At 45.0% G+C, this 12,416-nt stretch overlaps 1 protein-coding gene across 3 annotated transcripts in view; it reads left to right on the plus strand.

Moving 5' to 3' along the window:
- The window catches only part of LOC106646116 (pseudouridylate synthase RPUSD2), a 193,333-nt gene that overhangs the window by 149,670 nt on the left and 31,247 nt on the right, over nucleotides 1-12,416 (plus strand). For all 3 annotated transcript variants that reach the window (XM_023390959.2, XM_089591855.1, XM_014362151.2), the window contains 2 exons: nucleotides 4,205-4,315; nucleotides 10,598-10,685. In XM_023390959.2, the coding sequence (XP_023246727.2) occupies nucleotides 4,205-4,315; nucleotides 10,598-10,685 (199 nt within the window). The remainder of the gene's footprint in view (nucleotides 1-4,204; nucleotides 4,316-10,597; nucleotides 10,686-12,416) is intronic.

Below are 12,416 nucleotides of genomic sequence, written 5' to 3' on the forward strand. Positions count from 1 at the left end.
CCTTCCAGGGTATACATATACGTATAGTGTACCTGACGCATCTCGCATGCATAATACTATACTACTGAGGTCGGCCCGGCGAAAAATGTACGCGCACCCCCCTTCTCACCGTGACAAGACTGAAGTTTAATTTTTAAGGCCTCTTTGCTTTTCTAATTTTCTCCTTCGCGCTAGCCACTGAAAAGAAAAAGCCAAGAGGGCGGGGCGGGAGGGGGGAAAGGAAGGATGTTCGCGGAGTGCTTTATTATTATGAAAATTGCAGACCTCAGCCGCGGCTGTCGTCGACGACGGGCTTTTTGGACTCCGCGTCCTGGAAAATTTCACCGCCCGTCTGCCACTTGAAAATCTCGAACGTTGGGACAGTACAGTTGTGGCGTTGAACACTTTTGCTTTTAAGGATACATTTTTGGTAAAAGTTTTTTAATAATACTTATACCCAGAAATTAATTTAATTTAAATACTCCATCAACTAAAATTCGAGGGCTCTCGGTGGTTGTCGTCTCAGAAAACAATTCTCAGTTTTGTTTCACTTTGTGGATTTACAATTTACGGCAAAAGTACGATAATAAGAGCATCCTTCAAGCTATATGTACATGGTAAAACGTGTGGAATCTAAGATACCTTCTGGCGAGTTGAAGCTACAGCACTAAAAATTCTCTCTTATACGCGGTGTATGCACAATTTTCGTACTCGACGTCCATTTTGGTTTAATTTGGCATGCTCTGGAATTTTCATCAGCCAAAATCTCCATTCCGTGGCTACCAACTTGAAAAAAACCACACCGATGGCAGTGACGTTTATGATACGTTTTCTAAAAAAATATTTTTTTGGCCTTATGATTTATTGTTTTTTGTTTTTTTTTTTTTTTAATTTTAAATTTCACGTACGTGCTGGCACGTGAATATTATCACTGCGTACATACAGATGGGATTTTCGTCATTAGTATTCTCTGTGTCACTCGTGTGCGGCATAATTATTTTGTAACATGTGCTTGAAAGAGAAGGTACGAAGATTTATGCAACGCATACGGTACCTTTCGCAAACGAAATACCTACTCTTGAAAAATTTTTTTTTTTTTTTTTACTTTTATTAGCCATGATCCTCTTCCTTTTGATAAAATCCACTGGGAGGTGTTATTGAAATACGTTCTGCGAAGGGGCTTTTTTCTCCGCTGTCCCTTCTCCTCACTATACCCCTCGCTAGAATTTACGTCGGATACATGTCTCATAAAAATGCCATGGAATATCGGCTGCATTGATTTCTCACTTCCAAGACGTCCAATCTCGAGTAAGAATTTCACGTAAGGCGCAAGAAAAATGTGCTTGCACTTTTTCTCCAGCTGTTCAGAACGAGAAGGATTTCTGGTTTTACAATCTTGCGATTTATTTAATTTCACGTTGAATGGGCCCAAAAGTATACTTGGCTTCCCATAAGTATAGGTACTTGAACAAAACGAGGGACATATTATATACATAATGATTGTATACTCTAAACCAATTAGTCGTACGATTTTTCAGTTGTATCATTAATACCCTTGTGCCAAATCCTGTATGAAGAATTTGTCGATAAAAATATGTTGAACCAAAGTTTGGGTGGGGTCACTTGCGAGCTTTTATATAATGAATAGTGAGACGTCAAAAAGTACCTACATACTATTCATCGGCGTCATGATTAATCAAAGAGAAAAACTAGCTCGGATAAGCGATCTTTATCGCGTGTACGTAGGTCGAAATGAGTAGGAAAATAAAATAAATCGAGGGAAAAGCATTTTTCATCATCACACTTATCACCCCCGATAGACGGACGGGATGTGGGTACGCGGCTCACGTACAACGTGTACTTGCGCTGCAACGCTCGCGGATCATCGATCCTCCTTTCGTCCGGTGTTCACGCACGCGCGCTTGTATGGATGTGACTGCGTGTAAAATGTATTTATGTGATTTCGAGTGCTATATAGTGGCGGTAATCTTGGGAAATTCCGGAAATTAAAGCGATACCATAACATAAATATATACTTGGACGTCTATACGAGGCAAGACGGAGTAAGAGAATACAGGACCTACTCGGTTGAAAACTATATATATTTCACGTGTGTCGAGACTCTTTGACGGCAAATCCTCGGATTATAGTACCAATAGTCGTGGCGAAGAAAATACGTTTCATTAGATTAAGAGCTCGGGGTAATCCATTAAACTAATGCACGCGAAAAGTAACGAATAAGTATAAAAATTGAACAAATTTCCATCCGTTGACGATGTAAAAGTTCCCCCGATCGCGTCGTTTGCGCGTCAAATGCGCGTGAAATGGAAACCTCCGCTGGGAAAGGTACATAGTGTACATGGTATATACGCTGGCTGGAGCAGCTCATCCGCTCGTAAGCCGATGATGTAACGGTGCGATAGCGCCTTTTTTTTTCACGCCAGCTACAGCCAACCGCGCGAATTAAAAATCACTGAGAGTGGATGGTTCGTTCTCTCTTATGTGAAAACTTGAAACTAAAGAGCATCGAAACAAAAAGCACTGCACGGGTGAATTTCACCCGGTCTTACAGTCTCGAGCACAAAAATCATTAAAAAAAAAATGCCCCGAAACGTGATAGTAGGGATGCGTTACCTGCGTTTCCCGGGTAATGGGAAATCGGCAAGGAAAGCGAGAGCGGATATTGCTTCCACGGTCGAGCTCACGTCGTCGCCGTTCCGTCGAATGTTGTACGTGTTGTGTTGAATGTTCCCCTGTACATAGTACTCGGGTATACCTAGGTAGTTATATGATAATATATGTATATCCATGTAGAGGCTCGACAGAGCTGGACACGATCGGCATGGACGAGGCGGCCCGTTGTCAAGGGACGATGACCCTGTACCCGCAGGTGTCCCCTGCGTGCCGAGAGCTGCCGCTACTTCGATTTATCGCCGGCTCCCTCGCTTTGGCTTGGCCACTGGTGGCCCCCCACTTTATCGAACTCCTTACGTCCCTTTCGATTCCTATCTCTGGGGATCTGACGAGGCATTTTTTTTTTTTTTTTTTTTTTTTTTTTTTTTCTAAAAAGCGAGCCCTAGTGTGTATGCCGTGTCTTCGCCGATGGAAAGGGGCCATTCGATGTAACTCGGGAATCGTTACACGGAGCGTGACTGGAGCATTTGTTTAAATTATTACCGATGCTGCCTCCAATTTCGGTGCGCCTCAAAACTACGGTATACCCACCCTCGTACATCGTGGAAATCGATTCTCGCGCAATACAAATAATGAATTATTACATTGTACCTATTTGCGTGATTCGTGATGGTGTATATTAGGTAATGGTTATACCCTCTCGCCAATCGAATGTAATCACGTGATATATATTTTCATTTTGTGAATATTTTGTTATTTATCAACTCAAATACATTGGATTCCCGCCCATTGGTCGAAATTATGCCAACGCCCGATTATGATGATCTTTGAAAGGATCTGCAATTGAACCGATCGGATTAAATCATCTCGAACGTATAGGTATAGGTATGCTCGCGTATGCAGTTGGTGCGGTATTCGTAGTAGGTGTATGTGCACGATATTTCGTCAAAATGTATGCATTAGGAATCGACATCGGTTACCGGTGTAAATTTGCCGCAATCAGTGCCGCAACACAATCAGACGAAAACCCTTTACATGACAACTGCAACCGACAGCAGCAGCTGTTGGATATCGTAATTTAATAACGCGCCTCCAATTAGCGAGCTGCAGCCGGGGAATCCCACCGACAATACGCGCCCTCCCTTTCTTCTCGGCGTTTAACACCAATGGCTCCCGAGATAAAGCTGCCGCTCGCTCGATTGCTTTTTTCCTTCTTTTATTTATTGCGCCACCTTTTTCCTTCTCTTTTCAAATGCAATTCCAGAGGGACAAGCCATAGGCAAACAAAATCAAAAGAAAAAGAGCCCCCCGGTATATACGTAGTACTTGCACCGATGCCCGCAACTTCGTATAGTGGTGGTACCGGTTCGGCTCGGACTTTATAAAATTTATTCAAATTCATTCAAATCGGAGCGGCAGAATCTCCAGAGCATATATGTACATATATAGAGGGGGTTGCATTGCAAATTAAAAACACCACCCCACATGTCCTAGTTTATTTTTTTTTTGTTTGATTGGTAGCGCCACTTTGTATGTTTATGCGGTTTGCGCAGTGTAGGTATTGACCACAATGGATTTTCCGGTGTTTCAGGTCGAACTGAAGCCGCTGCGCGAGACGAGCATAGCCGTGCCAGCGCAGCCGCCAAAGTTGCCGGAGAAGAGAAAGGCCGAGGACACGGACGCCAGTAAAGACTTGAAAAAGGTATAAACTTGATTGTCTATAACAAGTAAACATTCTAATTAATTATAATTGTACCCTCAAATCATACATAAATTGTAATTGTAATGTAAAGGTACACAAGCTACTTACCTGCTTATACATCGACATACCCTCGCCAACAACTGCGAGTATACGTTTCGTGCCAATTATTGCTAACGAGCGGAGCGGAGCTTCCCAAGTTGTTGTTGCCTCGCACCCCGCCCCGTAATACGAGGTATACAGGGGTAGGGCCAAGCATTCTTTTACTGCCCCATTCGGCAGCGGCAGTTGCGCGATTGCTCGTCCCGACTCTCCTCCTCTGATTGTTTTAGGCACCGTTGTAATGTATATGATAACGTATATACATGCAGGGTGCTTGTGCTGAACGGGGATCGTCGATGATTACGATAACGGCAACGGATTATGATTCGTCGTTTTGCTTCCACATCTCCACCATCTCGTTTCTTTATCCCCGGGGAAAATCAATTGTTCTGCCAACCACCCCTCAACGTTACCATATCACCATCGGCTAGCCGGGTTCTTAACGTTTTCCTCTCCGCGATTACGCACCTGTAATCCCGATCATCCCGCCGGTCCAACCAAAACGGAGATCCCCGGCATTCAGACGAGCCGCCAGCAACACGTGTACCTATGTATACCAATAGATATATATTTACAACATATTATGCTCCATCTACGTTACATCCATAGTTTTACGGATTCCCCCATACCTTTTTTACACATTGTACATCAGCGACAACTTACCATACATGAGCGACTCGCGTCACCTATTTTGGCCCTGCGTCGATCTTATCTAATCGGCACGTCGCGCAGTCCCGACTGCTCTCGTTTTCCCTCCGCGGCCTTGCTCCTCCTCTATCTCTCCGCAGTAGACGTGCCTATGTGTACAGTATGGCGCGCGCTCTATTGTTAGCCCAGGGGGGGGGGGCTGGTGTGCCGTCGTCTATACCAGCCTGGGCCAAGCTCGCTCGCGTCTTATTCTTGACTCCGCGAGCTATTCTCCCTCCTCGTTTACTGATGCTCGGCTGCACTCTATACCGCGATACCTGTACCCATCGCGTTTCTATTCATTTCGTTGTCTTGCCGATGCTGCGGCTCGTCCGTATGATGCGATTTGACCTGCACCTTGTATTTTTAGTCCATCAAATGGTTTACGCAATCGCGCACCCCTCTTTCTTGCATTGATTCCACCTGTACGTGGCGCGTATAGTTTATGTATTGTACGGGCTAGCTTCGCCGTATAAAAATTTCATCGTGACTCCCATCCGTCAATTTAGCCTCGGAGTCGCCTTTTTTGCGCTCCAGCCCCCTCTTGGAAAATCGCTCGCGAAATTCGACAACTTGGCCGCCTTTTACGGCGGATATACGGTAGCGGCGCGGCGTTATTAAGTCGCTCGATGTATAATCTCTCGGGAACAGAGAGACAGCGTGGTGCTCGTAAATCGCTGCTCCCCACCCCCCTCCCAACCATAAAAGAAAGTTATATCGGGCAATCTCTTTGGTTGTACGTAGCTTGGAAACGCACCTGCGAATGGCATTCGCGTCTAGGCGCGGGCTCTTCTCAACTCCCTTTCTTTTTGGATGGTGATTTACCAGCGAGTCGTAAAAACAATCATCGTTCTTTCGGTGCTGGCTCGTAAAAAAATTCTCGCAGTCGGGGTTAAATGTGGCACGCTCGGGTTCATAACGTCACGACACGAGCACAGCATTAAACTGCGGGCCAGTGGTTTGACCGCTCCAAACTTCTCCGGGGGATTACAAATAGTTGCGGGTTCATTCAGCTCGGCTCCACTCCACTTCTTCTTCTCTTTTTTTTTTTTATAGCAACAGGCGACAAAATCTTCTTTTTTTTTTTTTTTTTCATCGCAAGAGCTCCCACGCTCTTTTATTGTTTTTTTTTTTTTTTCCACGTATATCTGACCTTCTCCGGCTCATGCTTGGCCTACATATTTTTGTATCGGTAAACAAACGCACGTGCTCTGCCAAGTCAAATACCGCAAGATCGACTGCCAGCCGCCGAGATGGAGTGTAAGGGGGAGCGTTATGAATTCACGATCGGGAGTGTGTGTGTGTGTCTGACGTTGTCGGATTTTATTGTCGCTTCTCTCCTCCCAATGACATCAATTTCGTCGTCTTTGTCATTAGCTGAGGCTGAAAAATAATGTCATCCAACTGACAACTGACACTTCAAACGTCGATTCTAGGAAACATATTTTTTTGAAAAACCGCAAGCGCAAGCGACTGATTCTTTTTTTTTTTTTTTTCATCATCACGCGTAGGGAAAACAAGTTCTCCTCGATGGCCTCGGTAATTCGTGTAATATACGTCAATTTGCCGTGCGAATCGATTACCTCGCCACCACAATTACCAGATGCCGTACAGTTTCCTCAATCGAGCGATGACGGACCCATGTTTTTCTCCTCTCTGGCGAATACATCGGCGACTCCCGGGAAACGCGTCAATAATCGATCACATCGCGCGCGATGGCTCGTGAAAATTTCACACCAAGCATTCAACCAGTCGCGATCGGCTCCACGGGCACGATTCTTATCATTTTTCCCCTCTGAATGAAAAAATAAAAATAAAAAGGAAAAATTGCCACCATCCCAACTGCACCTTCCGATCAGTATGCATCGCGACCCCTTATTGGCTCATCCCCCTCTGTTTATTTATTCATGCTAACGCGCTCCTCCTCTCCATAATAGCCACTCGGTATACATATAATATATCTACATCTTCCCTCGCGACGTTCTGCCTCTTTCTGCTAAACTTTTGCCTCTCCCTTTTTTTTTCGAAACCGAGTATCGCAGCTCTGCTGGCTTCTTTAGCATTTCGCTGTATTGGATAAGGTATACGCTCGAGCTTCCCGTCAATTTTCATCGCTCGCGTACATAATAAATAGAGCCGAAGGTGAAACGAGAATTGATCGCCGAAAGTTGTAGTCCCCTCGTCCCTCGAGTTGGCCCCGGAGAATGAACAAGCCAAAAGACCCTTTTCCCCTCCATTTTCTTATCGAAATCTTTTTTTTTCTTCGGAGGATAAAGAGAAAGAAGGGAGGACAGGGGGCCAATATTACGGAGAATCAGCGAGTCAGTCCCGCACAAAGAGGGAAGGAGCACGAGGAGGGGGCGGGGGGGGACTGGTTAGATAGATCGTCGCTGTCGTGCTCACCGAGTGTACGCGTACCATACTTACACACACGCGTGTAGAAGCTGACGTACCCCAGAGGGAGTCGCTGATCAGATAGGAGGGAGGAACTCCCGTCGTCCTTCTGCCCTCGTGTGTGCTGGCATTGTACGGGACTTGGTGCGCGCGTGGGTGTATAACCACCCCGTACCCGCTCCTGTGGAGATTGCGCCTCGAAACAGAGTCCAGAGAATAAGAGTGTCGTGAGGGGCCATTGCCAGCGATCGAAGGCATCGCGTTCAGAATGCGGGTGTAGCTCGGCGGGTGAGATTCCAAAAACGCGCAAAAGCCGGGGTGTGTTTCCAGTCCCCAGGTGACGATTCGAGGGTCGAAGTAACTCGGCTGAAGCCAAAAAAACTTTTAGTCGTGGTACCGAGCGGGAGCTAGCTCTTTCACGTGGCAGACTTCCTCTCTTACGAAGGGGGAACAAAAAATGCTCGCGCGTCAAAGGCACCTCGGCCGCGGAGTCGGCTCTTGATGCGGGCGTGCGCGCATATATCTATAATGCACGCCTTTGACGCGCGGGGCTCTCTTTTCACACCTTTTGCGCTCGAAGGGGTCCCTCCGTCTCTGTTGTCTCTCTCTCTCTCTGCCGACGGGTTTTCCATCCCCAAATTGTTGTTGTCCCTATACTTCCTTTTTTTTTTTTTTTTTTTTTTTCCATCGCTGTAATTGACTGCAAGATGCAATGTAATTCGTGTTTCGCGTTGACTCGATTACCCGTGTTGCCAGGGGCTGCAAAACATTGGTTTCCAATAAAAATGTAAAGCATCGCTGAAAACAAACCTCTCGTGGGAATTTTGCATTACCTACTCGAGCTCTTTTCAAGTTTATTTGTACGGAGCAAAAAAAAAAAAAAAAAAAAAAAACAACGTGGTACCATAATTATTTGGAAAAACATGTACATTATCCTCAAATAATTAATACCCGACGATAATGACGATATACGAGCACTCGTGTACACGTGTACAGTTATATACGTATGGAGGGTATTATGTTTTATCGGATTACAAAAATCCTCGCTCGCCCAAACTGACGTACTTAACGAGTTCCGGCTCTCAGTAGTAGAGGCCGCCGAATGCTCAGACTCGCTTTTCTGTGCGATTGCACACCTGCCGTTACAGGTATATAGGTGCTATGTACCTGAAGCTCTTCTCCTCATTAAAATCTCGACGTCGGTTGCTCGTGGATTTTCTCTCTCTGTCGTGCATGTCTTTTCGTTATTTGCACTATATATTCGTCTGCCACCACACTTTGACAATTTTCCTTTTTTTTTTTTTTTTTTTTTTTTTTTTCATCCCCGAGTCGACTTGGGCAAGAGTTGCACTAAAGATCAAAAAGGGAGACCAACCGCTGGATTTTCGAGTAGATCTTTCGTAACGAAGAGCTTCGTCCGCTACTCTTTTTTTACTTTATTTTCTTTTAAAGCTTGTTACGGCATACTAATCTGCTGCCAGCTGCCGCTGCAACAGCTGCTCCCGGGACTTTTTTCGTCAACTTTTGCGCGACGCGCCAACTTTTTTCGAGCTTCTTTTCCGCACTCCTAGTTTTGGAACTCTTTTTAAAACCATACATTTGAAGTGTACGTAGCTATCGATGGACATTCATAAAAATAATTATATAAAGTGTGTGCTGGAGTCTTTTGTTGTAATATAATTAAACAACACAGCGTCCGAACGACTGCCCGCAGTTTTTCGGTACCCTCGCACGAGCGTTCTCTTTTTCGTCGCGAAATTGCATTTCGAGTTGGCAAACGTGTTTGAAAAAAAAAAGAAATTTTTTGAATCATAAATTCAGCTGTAGGAACATATGTGAGGCAAACACAATAATTTCTCAAGTGCAGTGAATTCATAAATATACATAATAGAACTCGGCTCTTTGCTGCGAAATTTCACGCGCAGTGTATTTTTATCCGCAAGGTAATAGCTAATAAAACTGGTACTCCATAAAAGCTGTACGTTTTCCTGAAAAATGTGTTGCTTTGAATTAAATTCTTGTGCGAATTTCAGGCACGCACGCGAGTGTATGCGCTAGAAAATAGAATCGAAACAGTATTTACCCACTCGGTGTTTTTTTTTTTCCCCTCGAAATAATTTTTGCGCGTATAATTAAAAGTAAACATCGCAATGCGATTACGAGCTCATGGGGTCTAAGGTAGTAAAAAAAAGTAAAGAATATCTTAGATGAGAGCCAAATGGTTCATTATGAAATTAAACTTTTAAAAAATTATCAAGTATATGGTGTACTTATACGCCACGTAAAATTGACATTGATTTATTATTTTTAAGGAAAAATGATCATTGACAATAACCCTAAATACCAACCATACACTGCACTGCTACAAAAAAAAGAGGGACGAAAATTGTAAGCCCCGGAAACGATCAAAGTAGGTCAAGAATTTCCTAAGATACGACACACGCGCACAAAGCCATCAGACATTTTTCCCGCAAGGACTTGATTTGATACTCTGCGAGGAAAAAAATGACGCTCACGCGGAGCCCAGTCTTTTTTTCAAGCCTGCAAATGCGATTTGCGTAATTTTTTTTCCTCCGTGCCCACCCGTCGGCACTCATAATCGGATTCAAGGCCGTGCAACAATGGAAATCCCTCTGACGCAGACTGGATGCCCGAAAGCCACCGAGTAATCCCATGCGCGGGCGTCGCCAATTGGTGCTGTCAAAACGACATTTCGGCCGAAAAACAAACAAGTAAAAAAAGAAAAACGCACTCGTATCCCTCATCTCGACCGAAAAAACGCGGACGGCTAGCGAATCACGGGGGTGGCCTTTTAACGTACATACATGTACACGCACTATGGCAAACTAAAGCCGCAACAGAGGAAAAACTCGGGGGCCCCTTTAAATGCAGATAAAGAGGATGGGGGTATGCACGGGAAGGGAGCTTTGTGCATTGTACTCGCGAGCGCCGCCGATGTTTGCGCAAACTGGCTACTTTTTCCTTTGACCGGTGCTTCTGGCCGAGACGCAACGATGGAGGGGGTCAGTTTCCCCGTTGTATCCCTGTCAGCGCAAACCCTACCTAGTTTTTTTGTTCATTTCTTTCTGTTTTTTGTTGCAGGCCAAATTGGAAACCAAGGCATTGAAAGCGAAGAGGCCCGGCTTCACGGACGAGCGCTACAACGAGACGAGCTACTACGTCGAAAATGGTCAGTATCCTACACAATGCAGTGTTGTTATTACCTATTTTTTTATTACATCTATGTATCTTTTTCTCTTTTTTTCTCTTTTTTTTTTCTCTTCGCGGGGACGTGCATTAAATGTTTCCGAGACGGGGACAAACCACCGGCTGAATGTATTTTTTTATCCGCTGCCATCGCCTCTCCGTGCAGTCATTGAGCTAAAATGTTTGTATTTACCGGTACAATTGATTATTTTAAAACTGCACTTGGGGGGAAAACGAGAGTGAAAATTTTAGGAGCACGAGTCGGAGGAGGAGTAGGTATAGACGCAGACTGCGCCAAACGGGCGCTCGTGTACACCGGACGCGCCGGTATTGACAACCGATATCTGTTCCACATTTGAATAATAGATTCGGCGTGACTGCACCAGAGAAGCCATCCACTACCTACTATCTACACGTAGTTGCATTTTTCTTTTTCCTTTTTTTTCGGCTCGGATTTCCCAATAAACTCCCGCGTCGCGAACAAGAGGATTTATTAGCAACTCCCGTACACACTCGACTCGACGAGCCGTAAAAGTAAGTAAAAGGGAGAGGGGGGGGGGGTGGCAAAAAACTTGGCGTGTGCTGCACACCTTGGTCCAAGAGGGGCGAGAGGAAACTTTTCTTGAAATCTCTCAAAAAGCGCGTGAAGCGATCGGGAGAGGTGCTCCCATTCGGGATCAGTGATGAAACTTTGATGACATCTCCGAAAGCAGGGATTTCCCACCATACCCTCTTCCTCTCTCGCCGTGGATGTTATCGGGTTTTTTTTTTCCCTTATGCCTCCACATCTTTTATATTCACATAATATCTACTTTCACACTTGGATGACCAAATGGATTTTAATGTACTTTTATCGAGCGGTACAGTGGGATTTTTCTTCATCACCAAAGTCACTTCTATATACTTACACACCTCGTCACAGTGCGGGACCTACTAGTTTAGATTAAATTTGTCGTGCACCATTGGATAGAGGGTCACTCGGAGCGAGCATGTACACCTGGCGAATTTGAATGGACGCGCCGAAAGTTGTTGCGCAACTTCTCGAATGGCCATTTTTAATTATTTCGCGTGTAATGGAACTTTCCACGAGTCTCTTTACAAATTAGGTAGTCTCGTCCCCCTGCCTCGCTGCTCCCCCGCAAAGTTTTCTCATAACCACGAGCTAATTTTTTCCTGCTATGAAATTGTAGCGGTCTTCATTGTGTCTCTTGAACCGTTCACTACCGCTGTAATTGTATTTTTTTTTTTTTCTTTTCGTATACAATCCCGTTATTTCGATAATTAGTTTTCAAGCTTCGGAGGGAAATATTTATAGCCTCTGTCAAAAAAGCCTGCCAGCAGAGCCCTCGAAAAAAAAAAACCCCTTGTCAGAGAGTAGCAATCCGTGGGCGCGTCGTTTCGGCGGACTCGCGAGTCCAAACGCAAAAAGCTCGCGTTGCCATCGCCCAATGAATTCGTCATTCGGCGCGTTTTCGTGCACGTAGGTGTCGAAAGAGGCGGAAGAAGAAAAAAAACACGCATAATGCACAGGCAGGGGAGATAGACCGAAGCGAAAAATAGAAACCAGAGATGAGAAGAAAGCCGCCGCGGAGCGTTTAAGCTCTGGCGTCCGGCCAGATCATTTTGCAAAATAAAGGCTATCTTGGGTGAAAAATAGGTCCTAGGCCGAAAGTACACGACAACAAAAGAGGTGCACGCGGAAAGAGGATGCTCT

This window comes from Copidosoma floridanum, unplaced genomic scaffold, assembly GCF_036245765.1.
Source record: "Copidosoma floridanum isolate Cflo_tuat_1 unplaced genomic scaffold, Cflo_Japanese_pri ptg000014l, whole genome shotgun sequence".
Classification (NCBI taxonomy): domain Eukaryota; kingdom Metazoa; phylum Arthropoda; class Insecta; order Hymenoptera; family Encyrtidae; genus Copidosoma; species Copidosoma floridanum.